At 44.6% G+C, this 16,613-nt stretch overlaps 1 protein-coding gene across 1 annotated transcript; it reads right to left on the bottom strand.

Annotated features, from left to right (window-relative positions):
* Positions 1-3,089: 3,089 nt before the first annotated feature.
* LOC138513374 (uroplakin-2-like) lies at positions 3,090-15,749 on the bottom strand. The gene is made up of 5 exons (XM_069628177.1): positions 15,563-15,749; positions 14,226-14,375; positions 12,462-12,705; positions 11,349-11,428; positions 3,090-4,260 (listed from the first exon to the last, which is right to left on the bottom strand). The coding sequence occupies exons 1-5, from the start codon at positions 15,648-15,650 to the stop codon at positions 4,109-4,111; spliced, it is 714 nt and encodes a 237-aa protein (XP_069484278.1). The 5' UTR covers positions 15,651-15,749; the 3' UTR covers positions 3,090-4,108.
* Between the last annotated feature and the right edge of the window lie 864 nt (positions 15,750-16,613).

The following is a 16,613-nucleotide window of genomic DNA, read 5'->3' as shown; positions in this document are numbered from 1 at the left end:
TACTACTGCACTTCCTACTGTCGTTGTGTTTGCCTTCTCCCCATCCAGGTATTGCGGCCTTAGGCTATGCTGTCACTTCTAGAGTCACTGCGTTCTCTGGTACTACATTTACTAGCGTCTTCGTATAAGGACTTTATCCCTTTTTCCAGGTCTCCCAAGTCTAGGCGCTGCTGTTGCATCTAGGAGATTGTATATTCGTGAAACCTACTTGCACCTCTGCCCAATCCGCTCCCACACAAACACTCTGCGACTCCATCTCATTACATTTCTAAAACACCGCACTTGACAAGATGGCAACCCTTAACTCCAAACTGTCCTCGCTCACCCCCCTCCATACCCTTCCTGATCCCATTTCGCGACCCCCATTTTGCCAGCCTTCAACTCCTTCAAACCCATCTCCAGAGACGAGTTGCTTGACCTACTATCAGCCAGCAGACCTTGTGGGTCACCCCTCAAATCCTGCCCTGCCTCTGTTCTGAAAGAAATATTCTCCTACGCCTGCAAATTATCATAAGAATCCCCAAGAAAAGGACCGACCCACGTCCCGATCTTGAAGCTTGCCTCTGTGATATTGACTGATGGATGACAAGTAACCACCTCCTTTTGACCCCTGAGAAAACTGAAATCATGGTGTGCGGCAATACTGCCCTTCTCCCACAACCGCTCCCATGGCCCACCTCCCCCTCCCTCCAACATAGTCTAAAACATAAGCTGCACTATGGCCTCTGACCTAACCCTCTCCTGCCAGATCAATAATGTTTCAAAATGCTGTCACTACCACCTCAAACTTCTTAGACGCATCTTTCCCTACCTCTCCTACCCCAACAGACTCGCCGCTGTTGTGTCTGTTATGTCGAGACTGGACTATGCCAACTCCTTATACCTAGGAGCACCGGCATACCAACTCAACAAACTCCAAAGAGCCCAAAACGCTGCCGCCAATCTCCTCCTCGCCCTGGGGCACAGAGACCACATTTCGCCCGCTCTGACCCCTCCACTGGCTCCCAGTCGGAAGAAGGGCCACCTTCAAGACCCTATGGGTAATGACCCACTGAGCAGTGCCCAAGACTGGCCCAACATGCCTACAGAAGATAATACCCTACCTCCCATCTCGCACACTTGGATCAAGCTCTGCTTTTTTACTAGTGATTCCAACCTCTAACTCGATCAGGATTGGAGGATCCGGCTTCTCAACCATGGCACCAACTCCTTGGAACTCACTCCCCCGCATATTCGACACACTCATGACTACATGGCCTTCCGCAAGGCTCTTAAAAACCTGGCTCTTTCCATAATATGGATTGAAACCATCTAAGGCTCTGAGTCCCTGCAGCCAAATGTCCAATGCTCAAACAGACCGAATGCACCCATTGTAGTCACGAATATGCTTGCTCTGAAGGGTGCACTTGCAAATGCCCACTTGGAATCCGTGAAAGTTGGCATGTTCAATCAAAACCTCCACTTAGACACTGACCTCTCCTATCACTATACTTTCTCTCTACTGTACACCAACACTCAATTAGAGCGCAAGCTGCTCACATACGAACAATACTTCATGAACACCCAACATTCTGATAAAACGCAGCTATACCCCACGAAAAACGGATTAGCAGCACACATAAGCGTACTACACAGGCCTAACGCATCCAGAACCCAGTCTTGGTGTCCTTCCTACAGACTGCACACATTCAACTGATATCAAAATACCACCATACCTAATGCTAGGCTGCAGCTACCATCTAGCAATCGCATCAACTGCACACATAATCGGTGCACCCAAGCACCCTATGACACCTTACTGTCTCAACTGATCTGGACTGCGGTCCCCGAGGGCGTTCAACCTACCAGCGCTCTGAGGTCATACCAATGATATAGAGCGCTATATGAATGCCAAATAACATAGATGCATTCCCATTACCATTCGACCACCTTGGCTGCTTGCCTACATATGGGTACATATTGTCACTGTTCTTTGCAGTTCATTTTTGCAGAGATCCTAATCGTTGAGTGAACTTCTTCTGCAATATCATACAGTCTAGATCCAGTGTATGGTCTTCCATTGTCTTTGTAATCTCTTGGTTTTGCATTACTTTTACTAACCTTTTCTTTCTATTTTCTCAAATCCACGCGAGAGGTTTTTGTTTCCAGTGTGAGTGATGTCCTTGTAGTCTTTGAGGAGGCTGTCAATGAAGATCAACAGATTGAGAGCGATGGCAATGTGTTAGTCCTCCCGCCATACTGTATCCTGCTGCACACCATTGGTTGGCATAGTCAGCAATGTCCACTGCCCTTGTGGAGAAGGATTCACCCACAGCATTTGTGTTTGGAAACAGAATCTATGTGAGTATTTATTCATCACACATGTGCAAAAATATCAGTTCTCTAGAGCCTTTGTGAAAATCTTCACGGCTCTTCTCCTTGTTGATAACGAAGGCTTATTTAACTGAGCCCATACCAGCCTGTAACAAAGAACATCAACAACTTTCACCCGACAAATAAATGCTCAGAAATGGGGTCACATGCCCCCATAACTACTAATATCGATGGAACCACCATTTACCCTCTTGGTGAATTTAGTACATGGTCTTAACATATTAGGGATCTGTTTTTACAGTGGATCAAATGTGGACACTGGTGCCAATACACCACTTTTGCCGAATGGCAGTTTGCACATTTTTTTCCCTACTTTTTTTTACCAGACTCGCAGATGGTAAGCGTGGGTAAGAGATATAGTAAGGAGGGTAGTGGGGGTCGAAAGTTGAGTGTGGGGCAGAGGGTCTCACCCGCTGTTTGTGGCAAAAAATTGGAACATTCAGTGAAAATGCATTCGAGGAAAAATGCATCAAACATTCATAGAACCACCTGCAATGCAGTACAGATGTGCCGAACATACCACCATATGTCAATCCTGGGGGAGCCAGATCATCAGAACTGCAGTCCTGTTACCCAATCAGGTATCAAAGATATATAAACAGACATTTCGATTTTTCTTTAGAAAACCTGACATATAAATCTTTCTGATGCATGGAAAATTTGAAACACAAATAAGTTAACTGATAACCAGGTGAGTACATTAGGCACACGAGAGGGCAAAAGTAAATAACATTTTAATTAAAACTTAAATGGAGTACAAAAAGAATTACAATCATTTACAAATTAATAGAAAACCTGTGAACATAAGCGTTAAAATGCCAAGCATTCTGTAACAACTGAGGAAAGTTGAGAGAGGATACCAGATCCCACTGATATGAGGGGTAGTCTTCACTCCTACCGCATGTGAAGCAGGACACTACAATGTGTAGTTCGAGGACAGAAAAAATAAAGGAATGTTTCACTAGAAGATAAGCCCATCTTTGGATGTACGGCAAACTTGTTTTCCCATGGCCCATATGTTACAGATCCTTCAGGAATGCAAACGGGTGAAACACTATGAACAATGCCAATTTAAAGTTGGGTTCTTTTCGCTAGGTATCTGCCTTTAGGAAAGCACAGGGAGTGAAACGTGTGCCTCCAGTCAATACCAGAGCAGCAATAATGCACTACACTGTGTGCCCACAACTACGTATGTGTGAATGAGAGTGCTACAAGTAATGTAACCTGACAAGATGTCTCCTGCTGTTGACCTTCTTTCCCATCATCCACATAGCTCAAGTCTGTAGTCCATGCTCCTTGGATTCAGCAGCATATAGATAGTGTAACCATCATTTTGAATCTGCTGTCCATTTCAGTAAACCGGATTCTAGCCTCGGTGGACAACGAGATGCTCAAATTACATGGATTTCATCTGATCACTCATTACCTCACTGCTTGTCACATTGCAAACAAAGGTCCTCGAAAATAAATGTTTGGGTGGCCTGTAGTGCCCAATTGAGGAGGTAATGCAGTACAAAATAGTTTGCTTTCTACATGTAAATGGTGTTACTACTGAAGTGCAAAGCTTTTCCAGGAACACACCCTTAATTTCACAGCATATTATACTATTCCATTTCAGTCTAAGACTAATTCTAACTCTTCTTTTTAGACAAACATCATCACTGGGCACGCCAGAGTTGTATTAACCTGGGGCACATTTTTTGTCGCAAATGTCTTTTGTCGTCTCGAGGCATTTTCAGGGGAGTGGTGATTTTTCTCTCCCAACAACTAATGTCGCAATCAAGGCTGGAACCAGCATGAAGAGCGCAATCGACAGAAGCACTGTGATGACCACCATTCCTCCAGACCTCCTCGAAAGACCAGAGTCTAGTTGTGCATTATTAGTCACTGGAACAGAAAGAAATGTATGTTTTCGTAATTTTATCAAGTAGAGTGCATGTAAACATCAACAAGTACAACTTACATTTACAGAGAGACAACATTTAAATGATTAACAGATATTCCAAATAGATCCCTTCCTCAGTTGGATTTTTTAGACACAGCTCTGCTCTTCTTACCAAAAGCCAGTCCTAAGGGTAGATCAGAATCCCAGTTCTCACCCATGTCCACAAGAAAGACAAAAAAATGGAAAGCAAGTCTTCTGTACAGTACATGCAAGAAGTTCCTTTTGTTATTTGTCTTTTATACTTCGCATAATGCCACCAATAGTTTGAACCTTGTCCATGCAGAGGCAGATTGTAGCATTGCAATGTGGTCTCTTGTGAAGATTGCACTCCAATTATTTTTCTGATACAGGTTAATTAATGTTAGGGTTAAAAATCCTGTCCCACTTTACAGCTTTATGAAAAATAGTGTTATAAAGTTATAGGCATTATTTAGGACATTTAAAGAAAATATCCCAACTTAAATATATATATATATATACCTTTATAGATGTAAGACCTTGTTTTTTAATGTAATGGGATAGTTATGTGTAGAAGCTATTTGTGAAGATGTAAGATCAGTTTCAAAATTGTTTTTAAATCCATTTTTTTTTCATTACCTATCCTGGTGAAAGAAAAGCCCAACCAATTGAGGAAGTAAACCTGCTGCAGCTCTTTGCCCACATTTCAAAATTTTTCATGAAACTTGACTCAATGTTGCAAAAGGCTGAAGAGAGGTGTCATTGCAGCTTTCCTGCAGACCACGGCATAGTTTTTCTTGTTCTAGTGCATGCTAACATTAATGCTGCTGCGCTTTATCGAGGCGGGCCCCACTAGCATTGGAAACGTGTGTCCGAGGTTAAAATGTTCAGGCATGGGATGGTTTAAATGGCAATACTGCACAATGGAATGGTAGACACTTGGGCAGGTAAACGATGGAGTTGGAGTGTATGCAGAAGGAAATGGGGATGTCGTGCAACGTAGTTACCGTGGGGTTTAATAAAAGGACCAAACAAACATGACTGAAAGACCCACTGGAAAAATGACCTGCCAGCCTTCTATAAACGTTCATATTGAAAATGGGCCTAATAATGCAGACAGTGTGTCTTTCTTCAAGTGACACAAGGAAGAGCTATGTGAATGGCCAAGCATTGGAAATCAAAAGACCTATCTTTCATTACAAAAGGAAAGGTTGAACTGAAAAGCAGCCTTTAATTCACATTTGCAGAAGAAGTTCAATGGCCCCATCTACATGAGAACACAGTGTTCAAACACTGAAATTAAAATGGCTTGCATGTGCGTTTTGTGGTTTTTAAAGAAAGAAATTAGAAAAATGTTCCCCCTTCTAAAATAAAGATATCATGGAAAGACTGTGTGTGTGTGACAAGATGCAATGTTAAATATAGATAATATGCTTCACATGCAAAATACCGGCAGCATTTGAAAAGGAAAGGCTATTTTGTTTACATTGGCCTGAGGCAGACCTGGTTTTTGTTGTTGGGCAGAATTCACAAATGATTCACCACTGGAGACCTGTTGGCCTTCTGGTCTGGAAAGGGGATCCATTTGAAGCTAATGCATACCAGCTATTTACAACTGCAATAAAGGGACTACCAGCCCTGGATTTGAAATCAAAATTGTGGTCAAGTTCAGATAACAGGACAAAGTGCCAGATGTCAGCAGGGCCTTACAGCATCACAGGGCAGAGGTGAATGGTCTGCTGTATGATTATCTGCTCAGCCCACCAACTTTAAACAACAAAGAGGCTAATGGCTTTTACCCCGGCCTTAAAAATAACACTGTCCAGAAAGCTCTGATAACATGCTTGCCAAGAAAGGAAACTGGTCTGGAGAATCAAGAACTAAGATTTGCATGCATGTGAAGATTTCCCATTGGTTTAAATGGACTATCATAACTAGTGATTTTCTCAGCAACAATAAGTCACGATGCATACATTCCTGGGTCATTTAAGATAATTTCAAGGTGATTTTGTTAACATAAAATGTATCCACATGCATCTTGTGTAATTGCCATAGCAAGCTAAAATGAGTTTCTGGCTGCCCAGAAAATGTCCCAAATTTGAGAGTTTGCAAGCTGATGCAGGTAAAATTAGGTATCTGGAGAGTAAATTGCATGTCTATAACTATTATACTTTTTTGTATAAACAGTGAAGGAAAAGTTGCCATGTGTCTGTGCAACATGGTGCGAACATGGGTGTTGTTTTATTACACTCAGTATTAGCTGAAGCTAAATATATATATATATAATAGCATTTAATAGAATATTAACAAGTTTTACCATGTAGGTACGTTTTGCCAAAAAGATAACATGAGAAAAAAAGGGGAATTTCAAATGGGAGTTTCAATATTTCTGTTCTAGGCTCCTTAACCTATCCAAGAGCCTGGACATGGGGGTGGAGAGAAATGTAAATGTCTGATCTGGGTTGCGAGATCGTAAGTTAACACTGCCTAATGTTCACTGTCACGGGGAGGGGCTTGGCGGTTAAAAGGTTTTGTACTATGGAATTGGGAGAGCTGCTAAAAAATAACGAGCAGACAGCTGCCAAAAATCACCAGAGGAGATCTGCTGAAATTGTCTCTGGGTGGAAATCTTGTAAGTAGGCTGCAGCTGAGGGAGGATTGCTGTGGAATCCAATTGACTGAAGGGTTGACCAGATTCCTGTTTTTCCCTAAGAACAAAGTCCTGCTCAGAGTGCAGAGCCCAAAGATGTCCAAAAGTAAGTAGTAATTCCCCATCATAGTGGCTTCTTGTCACTGGGTGGGGGAAAATTATGTAGACCCTTAGCATATTTGACTGTATATTATTTTAATTAACTGCCAGTAGATTGATGCAGGGGCAAGCTTGGAAGAATTTGCAATGTTTTCCCTCCCCCGTAGCAGGATTATAAAAGATAATAATTTGAAGTAATTGAGTGCCTTGATTTTCCTGTTCACCGCTGACTTCTCTAATGAGGTGTGTCGATTCCTAAAATGGAAATTCCCAACAGAACCCCTGCCAAAACTGATGTTTAAACAAAAGATATACATGCCACCAAAACAAAATTGATAATTTCACCATCCCCAAACCTCGTCTTTTCAAACCAAAAGACCCATGTTCCCAAAACGAAAATTCACCACTGAAACCCATTCCCAAAACGTGTTTTAAAATAAAAGGTACTCTTTTAAAACAATTTGAAATTCCAATTGCATTTAACCAATGCCCCACAAAAAGAAAACGCACAACTTCCCCACCACAGGCCTTTAAACGAAGGGGTGGGGGGACTGATAATCATCCCCATTTTACTGTCCAACTCCCCTAACAAAGGCCTTTAAGTGAAGGGGGGGAGGTCGGAAAAACACAACTTCTAAATTGTCCCCACTCCCTAGACCTGGTCTTTGAACAGAAGGGTGCTGCATGCCAGTGATGCTTGGCTTTTGGGGCTGGGGGAAAAGTGTTTTGCTAAAAGTGAGACCTCATGTGTCCAACGTGTGATGTACCTCTGGTTTTTAAATTAGTCCTGTGTCTATTCCCAAGCAAGTCCTATTTGCCATATGCATTTTTACAAATCTGATTTAAAGTTCTAGCATTTTGAGTGAGCCGGGAACTCCATATAGCAAGCCTTGAAGGTGAACTAGTTTCCACAAATATAAAATACTGCTTATGATTTGATACTAATCCTCTCAGCCAGTAATGTTGAAGATGATGTCCTAGCAGTGTGCCATATTATTATTGAAATGCAACATTCCACTGGATTCAAGAGTTTTGACATTGTATTTAGCCTGGGTCCGATGTCTGTGAGACAAAAGCTATGTAGTTTTGTAATTGAAGCTGTGTTTTCTGCCACAAAGAAGGTGGTGGCTGAGTGAACAAGTTATTATTCCTTGAGTTTATGATAAAATAAATATACATTCTTTCTTTTCGGAATACGCAGGATTAGCTTTTGTAGTAAAGAGCCAACCGATAAAATTGGCAATTTACTGGATTGGGTTGCCACAAAGAACCCATTACACAGCTTATTGTGCGTAGAGCCATGTGTCTGGTCTGACCACTGCTTTGTGACATTTTCTATGAATCTACCATATCTAGTCATTCAGAAACAGAATTTCTTTTAGAAAGTGACAAATAGGAACTTTAATAAAAATGTATTGGGATGACCTTGTGATCTCCCATCGAGCATTGCATAAAACCGGACCTCAATATCTTCAAGACCAGCTAAAACCCTATCACCCTCCACGCACTCTAACATCAAGCTCAGCCGGCCTCCTAGTTATGACTAATATGTGTGAACATGGGGGCACCCACCTCATAGAGCAAGCACAAAGGAGACTGCTAAAAAAAATACTCTGGCCACAGGCTGACCCAGTGACAACAAATACAAATGGCCGGAAGGCAGGAGTCAGGGCCATTTGTCCCCTAAACCAATCCTGACTTGGAGGCTGGGTTTGAGAGGAGAGAGAATGGTAACTGCCCAACCCTAGTGGCAGGGATTATTGCAGGGTACTTCCCTCAAGATTGTAAAATTGGTGGTGTCATCGCTGCTACATAGGGGAGACACCGAGAGGAACAGGCAGAAAAAGGAGAAAGACAGGAACAGAGAGAAGAGACAGACCAGCAGAAACGTACAATCTGACAGCTCTAAGGTGACACGAGAGGAGATAGCTGAGAGCGCACCTAGGTGGAGCTGTCCATCTCTAGGAGGGCCTCAAAGCTGACTGGGTCCTATGGTGGAGAGCGGGAGGCCATCTTTGAGAGTGGAGTGACCAGACCCCTGCCCTATCTTTCCAGAGTGTCCTGAGATGCAGCTTGCTTTCCTGAATCTTAAACAGAGGCTTGCTATGTAAGTAGAACTGAGCCATGCGAAACTAAAAGGTGGGAGAGTCGGCTGGCCCTGAATCCTTTCCCTTTAAAGTGGGGGTTTAGTGGAGGGGGTGAACTGTGTAGATCATTAGCTTATTTAACCAAAAATATTAATTTAATTAATTCTCCATTTGGCAGAACAGTACAGGGTGATTTTTGTTAAAATGTGAACGATATTTAACAAAGCTCACTTCCCAGTGTGTGCTGAAAACTATAGCCTATAAATTCATTGGGTAATCATTGTTGTCCAGCTGACCTTGACTTCTTTAAGGAAGAGGGGTGTATTTGTTCTTAAATCAGTCCAACCTTTTTATCCAGCTTCCCCAACCCAGGCCTTTCAGTTATTGGGGTCTGAAATCCAGAATTCCAATTGTTCTGCCTGACTTCCCAACATAGACCAAAGCAAGGGGTAGGGGTTGGGGGGAGTCTGCAAAACAAAGCGACAAACCACTGTTTTATTTTAAACCAAAAGTGTGGGCAAAATTATAATTGCCATATGTATTTTTAACAATCTTGAAATCCTACTGCTACTCTTTTTTTAAGCCTCCGGGAAAATCAAAACCGCACAACAATACATAAGTGCCTTTGTTATTTATTATTGTAATTATTTTGTGAAGTGAAATGTGCAGAAAGTGAAGAAATGTGATTGTGTTCTTTTTATCTTACTTTTGTGATTTATTTATGCTGAGAGAAGTTGATTGTTGTCCACGGATAAAGTGGTTTTTGACATTTTCGTGCAAATTTCTATTAATTTTAATTTAAATAAATACCAGTATATGTCCGTACACCGGCCTGGTTCTTGGCCCAATGTTAGCTCAGGGAAGAGGGATCCAAGAGGGACATGATACGTGTCTGAGATAGGGCTAAAAAACAAGAATCTGTTAAACAGTCTGTTGCATAACCACGTGAATGGGGGAGGGAAGGTTGGCTACTCGATAAACAGTTACAATCCTCATGACTGGGGCAAGGATATTGAGTGTGTTAGTGATGGTGAGGTAGAGATTGCTAAGAGCAGCATCAGAGGTAGAGTCTGCCGTGGGGGGGGTGAAGGCAGATGCGAAGGAAGCAGCTGACACTCCTTACAGTGGGTAAATGTCTGAGAAAGAGGTTGGCAGGGCTGGGGGAAGTGAGGTCAGGGGGCCGAGTGGGCCCAAGTGAGAGGATAGGAGGGAGTGGTCTGACCAGAAGAGACAAGGGGGAGGGGCAAAAGATCAGTGTGGATAAAGGGATCAAGAGCATGTCCAGCCGAGTGGGTAGAGCTGTGATTGTGGAGTCACAGTGGATGTTGAAATCACCAAGTACAAGGAATTAAGAGGTAGATGACAGGAGAGAGGAGGGGAAATCCACCCATCCAGAATGAAAAGAGAGAGTATGTACATTGGGTACTGGAAAGGCATTATTACTGGCATTGCGCATTGGGACCAACTCCGTTGGTGACGGTCACGGTACAAATACCTTTAACATTTAACATTATGAGCCAAGACAACAGGAGGATTCGTACATCACGATACTGGCATATATTCGGAATACTGGCATAGCCAGCACGGACACTTCTTACACTGGCAGAAAATGGGCATAACTCGTGGGCAAAGGCATTATGAAAATGCTGCTGTGTCCTGTTGGTGACATGGCATCTGTTGAATTTTTGTGCTGCACTTGTGGGTATATCTTTGTACCCAAAGTTTCAGAATGCATCATCGTGACACATTATTTACAAAAATGTCTCTGGATGGAAGGGTCGCTCCCTGAACACACTCTGGCTGGTTGGGGCTCCCTCACTACACCGTGTCACTCCTGCACATTTGTAGGAAATATTAATGCTTCACAAATCCCAAAAATTGCCAGCCGCCACCCTATTACAGTTCCGGTTCACATGTGTTCTTCGCTGGTTTTTCTGGACTGTTTCAAGTAAGTGCATGCATGGTCTGCTGTGATGTCAGTGTTACAACAAGGAAATGCCTTGCTTCTAGACCCTCCACCCACCCAAAGATTCCTGCGGACGTTGTTCCTGTGTGTGTCATCCCTGACACACAACCTTACTCCCTACCAATACCGATACTTTGAAAGTACCATTTATGGTTTGCTTCTGATCATTTCGGCGAGAAAGGTTTTTACTGCTCCTAATAATAGCATAAAATAGTAATGCTAAATAAATGAATCATTTTAGTTCAGGGGTCACAATGCTAATAAACTTACCATTTAAAGTAGTCACAATGTCAGACCAATCGGTGTAGGCTCGAATAACGTTGCTGGCATCCAAAATAAAGAAATTGACCCTGCAATTTGAGGAGAATGACTGTTAGACAGAAACTCATTGGGTTAGCAGACCATTTAGCATTATACCCACAAAGCACCTCGGTCGTCGATATTGTGCTTTCCTGTCAATGATGCTTGGTAGTGACGCTTCATGCAGTTTGCGTGTGGGGGATCTGAAGGCAGCCATGACTAGCACAATGTCTGTATACCAACATTTTTCTTGTGAAGGCAGGACTTTATTCTTCTGTGAGTGTTGCAGCTTTATGGCTCAGGTTTATGCATGGCCACGTTGTAGGTGGTGATACCACCTCAACACACCAGGACAGGAAAGCCACAAAAGAAATGAGCATTGGCTAGGCCCATAATCGTGTCCATTGTCTGGACAGTGTAGAGAAACTTGTCAGGCATGACCATGAGTGAACCATTGCCATCATGTGCTCAGTAACTACCCTACAACCATTTGCTCCTGCTTTCACTTGACGGGCATTTATGGCATACAGCAGCTATTGTCCAAATGTTAGAAGCCTATGGCATCGCATACCCAGGTGCATGTGGCAATGTGAGTTATTACCATTAAGTGTTGGGCACTCCCTTCATTACCCAGGTACACGTCATTACGTGGGACTGCCATCAAATGCCAAATTACTGAAGCCGTTGCCACGATTTGCCAAATGCCCAGGTATGCCCATGTTGCAAATTGAAGCACTGTGTGGCTTCAGTGAAGTGCAAAGAATTCCCCACTGTACGCCTTTGCAAGGCACTGCTTTACAAGCAGAAAGATATGCGGAATGTAGTACTTTGCCTAGTCAAGCTCCTCAGTTCTATACAATGTGCAGAACAGTAGCTGTGGCCAACCAAAACTAATAAGTGTGCACAGTGCTGGTAGACCCAGGAATATGGAGCCCCTTGCTTCCAACATATTTTAATGGGTGTGCCAGGGGTTCTTGCTAGACAGTGCCAGTAACCGAATTTCAGTAATGGCAAACTTTAAGAGGAACCCCTGTGCATCACTACACATATGGCCCACGAAACATGTTCATGTAGTTGACATACCTGTATGGGGTTCCTGGCTCCAGAACCTGGTTGCAGTAGAGGCCCTTGACGCTCGTGCAGACTTCTGAGCCCACCTGGTACCCCAAGACTGTGGTCAGGGTGAAGCTGTTGTCTGCTGCCTTGCTGCTCACCTGCACCACATCGCGGGATACTCTGCAGGGCACGGTGTTGAACTGACCTGCATAGTACACCTGTGCTCTAGAGTCGTTGAGGAGAGATTTAATGGCATCTGTGTTTGATACACCTAAAAGAGCAGGAACATAGAGATGTTTGTTGCAATAAGTACAGAATGGCAGACCAATGAATATTAATGCCCAGGGCAGACACTGGGACAGTAATGGCCCAGGAAACTTTGCTTCATGACCTACTAAAACAAGTGCACTGCTAGGATTGATAGGTTGTGCTGCGAACAGTGATGGTCTTTACCATATGCCCCCTGCCATGTCTACTTAATGTCCATCCATTAACAGAGACACTTTGGGGGCATTCTGCTTTGGTAGGCTAATATTATAATAACGCAAGAGGGCGTGCACTGTACAGAACGGTACCCTGCGTATGATAGGAGACAAAATGAAAGGGGTTGGGAAGATGGAGTTGTAATAGACAGTAGCAGCAAGAGATGGAACAGGTGAAACGGCGTTCAAAAGGGTGAGAGGGCATGGTGCAAGGGAGATATGATGGGTGAAATAACTGTCAGAAGGGAAATGTGGCAGGTGAAAAAGGCATTGAAACGATGAGGGCAGAAGGTGTCAGGAGGGAAATGGGACAGGTGCAACAAGGATTGAAATGGGTGATGCAGGAAGGTACGAGACGTGTAGGAAGTGAAACAAGCCCTGAAAAAGGCGAGAAGACCAGAGACAGTGGAAGGGAATGGGACACACGAAGCAAGCTTGAGCAAGTTCGAGAAGATTTGGAAAGGAGATGGGACCTGTGTGAGAAAGCCGGGGAGAGGCGTGGTTGACGGGAATGAGAAGTGAGGCATGTGTGCTTGGTGGAGAGTGTGGGAATATAGAAGACAGGTGGCAGAAGCAACCCAAATCTGAGACGTGTGAAACAATATTGGATGGGTTTGGGAAACGGTGCCGCGTCGAAAGCTGAGCAGGTGGGGGAGACGAGTCTGAGGGAAGTTATTGAATAAGGCGAGATATTTCGTAAGGACCGAGGAGAAGGAAAGGAAAAGGCAAATGAAGCATGTGAAAGAAAAGCGAAAGGGGGGCAAGTGCAGAGAAGCCTTTAGACAGTTTAGTGGAGACAAGCACTTGTCAGAATAGTCTGACTTGTTATGGAGTCCGTCACAAACACACACTACTGCATCTTGCAGCGGACTCTCTTCTGCCAACCTCCGTCTGGGGAGCAGGCATTGCCATAGTGGTCTGGCAGTAGATCTCACCCATGGTCATGAAGTGATAGCTAATAATCAAAGGCGGGTGAAGCTGGAAATCTGGGCTACAGTACACCCTGCCACACTATACAAAACACAGCACCACAAAAAGGAGGGGGGATGCTGCATTCCCTGTTCATGAATTGCATAATAGGTCCGCGTGACATCACAGTGGGAGGAAACACCATTCAGAAAGGAAATTAGCTGATGATTTCCCACGGAAGGCAGAGACAACGGCATTATTAATGATAAGGTATTGTCAGTAGTGTTTGGCCTCCAGTTGCCATGCTCACGGGTTGCCGCCATTTTCAGGGAGAGACTGGGATCTCTGCAGACAACCGCTCCGACAGGAAAGGCGCAAAGTGGCCGATTTGCAGACGTACCTGGCACCGCTGCTGAGGTCGAGACTGCGAGCAGAATGGATGCTGGGGTGTATCCAGCCCCGGAAATGCAGCTGGGGATGTTGGTGATGAAGGAATAGCCCATGCGATTGCCAATAATGTTGTCTTGGTTCCCGAAGAAACTGAATGCTGCTGAAGAGGGAACAGAAATAAAACAGCGTTAGACATCCTGGGTCGAGTGAAGCATCTGATGACTATAGATGAGGCCACGGCCTGTGGTGTGTCCATGTGAGCAGTGTCGGTGGATTGGTGAATATGTGTGATAAATTGACATTTGAAAGTAGGTTCATTCAGTAAAATTGTGTAACACCATACACTGCACAGTAATGTTCTAGGTTGCCCAGTTAACAGGTGGCCCGTGAGGCGGCCCCTCTGCCGTTGCCCCAGCGGCAATCCGAGCCTGAACCCTGGCACCCAGCTTAAGTTTGCTAAATGGTGGCTAAATAACCGTGCAACTAGGTAGACAGTCCAAGCGCCGAATTCTGGACCTCCCGGCTAACCCACCTGACGACATTGTGTGATCCCGGGCCCGTTTGCGCATTTCCCTTAGCTCGAGAAAGTGAAACGCTTCGTCATTTGCCATCAGACCTGTTACACTGTATGAACAAGTTAGCGCCAATATTATTTTGATATCCCGTGTAGGAGGGGGCCTGTTTATGTAAACCACCATCGAGACTACACCCAAGAGCTAAAATGCACACCACTCAAGTACACGCGAATTGAGGTAAGCACAATTGAACTGCTCTCTGCGTGACTGCAATTCTGCATCTCTCCGTTGGATATTTTACAAAATTCAAGAGTGCCTGAAATATATACGCTCTAGAACTCAAGAATACAGGCGCACACTCTGTGGCTAAGCCTAGGTGCCGTTTATCCTCCAACACATATGGGAACCGTGCAGGCGCAGTGCCCTGCGGCGGTGCAAAGCACACCACCCCAGGTTTGAAAGGGGAAAACTGTGTGCATGGACGATATGCCTGTTACGTATAGGTGAGAGGTTGGAGGTTGGGTATCCTGTGTTGCGCTTTAATGGGCTCGTAAAAGGCGTTCGTTCCTGATTATCAAAGCTTATTTCAATGTTTTCCCATTGAAAACCGCTTTGTAAAACAGGCCGGTTGATGTTGCAGCCATACTCTGCAGTCACTCGCAATCAAAATCGGCTATGCTCCCCTCTGCAATAGTCCGATAGTTGGGGCGTTCATCAGGCTTTCCAAAACACACAAGTCCCCCGGTAAATGCACCAGTAATGTGTGCACGTTTCATGTTGCATTCGCACCACACTACATTCTGCACGCGGGCGTCACTTGGAGAGTACTTACGGAGTTTGCTTAGAGAGGAAAAGGGGACCGCAGAAGCCAGTCCCATAATAACCGTAGCGACGCAGAGCAGCAGGCAGGGGACCTTCATCCTGACGACGGTGTGAGATACAATGATCACTTCGTCGGCCCAGTCCGGGGTGAATATCTGCTTTCCGCGGTCAGAAGGCGGGGTCACAAGTCATCAGGGTCAGGTCGCGAAACGTGTTCTTCAATGGAGACTCCTCCCCTTTGCCCCCAGCGAAACAAGAGCAGTCCGGGGTGGCAGAAGCAGATTGGGGGGAGGTACCAAGCACGTGGGGTGAGGGCGTACTCTCACCTTCCGGCCTAATATCAAGTTTAAGACCCTGTTGGGGTGGCAACATAACCCTAAATGCAGCTCAGTGCATTATGCACCTGCTGCAGGGAACAGGTGTGAATTACGTAACCTGTCCTGGGAGGATAGCTCAGCGGCAACGTGCTCGCCTTGGAAACAAGACGACACGAAGCAGCACAGGTTGGATCACCGGGTCTAGGCTTAGAAATCTACGGGTTTTAGGGGTGTTAAAAATACGCAACTAAGAGACATATTCCTGTAACAGCGTCTCGATGCCCATGGGCTGTGGGAAAGATTTAATTATGAAAATAAATAAACAATACTTTCCTTCAATAGCTCAATGCCAGATCCTTCTAAGCACTGTAAGAGCAGGTGCACCATTTGAGACCTTGAAGGATGAACGGCCGGGTGCGCTATTCCCCGGGATTCTGTGACGTGCAGGTTCCTCATCTCATGACCAGCGATTTGTTCATCGCCCATCCACGGAGTAACGTTGTGCCGCAGTTATTCATTTAACTGAAGAAAATGCTGCTTTTGCGTGGGGCACGCTTCGTTGAGGCTCTAGCAGGCCCTGCACCCTGTATAGCACGTGCACACGCATGAGCATTCCATGCGGGAGATGATAGTGCAATTCTGCTTTCCTTTTCATTACGAGCTTACATAGCTGAGGTTCCACTATAAACCCGAAGCTACAAATCCCACCGTGCTATTGCAGAAGCATAAACCACGGTAATTCGC

The sequence above is a fragment of the Ambystoma mexicanum genome, chromosome 12, assembly GCF_040938575.1.
Source record: "Ambystoma mexicanum isolate Mex_15411 chromosome 12, UKY_AmexF1_1, whole genome shotgun sequence".
NCBI classification, from domain to species: domain Eukaryota; kingdom Metazoa; phylum Chordata; class Amphibia; order Caudata; family Ambystomatidae; genus Ambystoma; species Ambystoma mexicanum.
Note: the sequence above shows the minus strand (reverse complement) of the source record. Positions and strands in the feature narration are given on the sequence as shown.

What these genes read in the sequence shown, in the direction of transcription:
- LOC138513374 (XM_069628177.1), bottom strand. Translation starts at nt 15,650, where the DNA reads ATGAAGGTCCCCTGCCTGCTGCTCTGCGTCGCTACGGTTATTATGGGA. An exon ending in TTCCTCTCTAAGCAAACTCC is followed by an intron (nt 14,376 to 15,562) that starts GTAAGTACTCTC and finishes TTCCCTCTTCAG; the next exon opens with CAGCATTCAGTTTCTTCGGG. An exon ending in GACCTCAGCAGCGGTGCCAG is followed by an intron (nt 12,706 to 14,225) that starts GTACGTCTGCAA and finishes CTGCTCTTTTAG; the next exon opens with GTGTATCAAACACAGATGCC.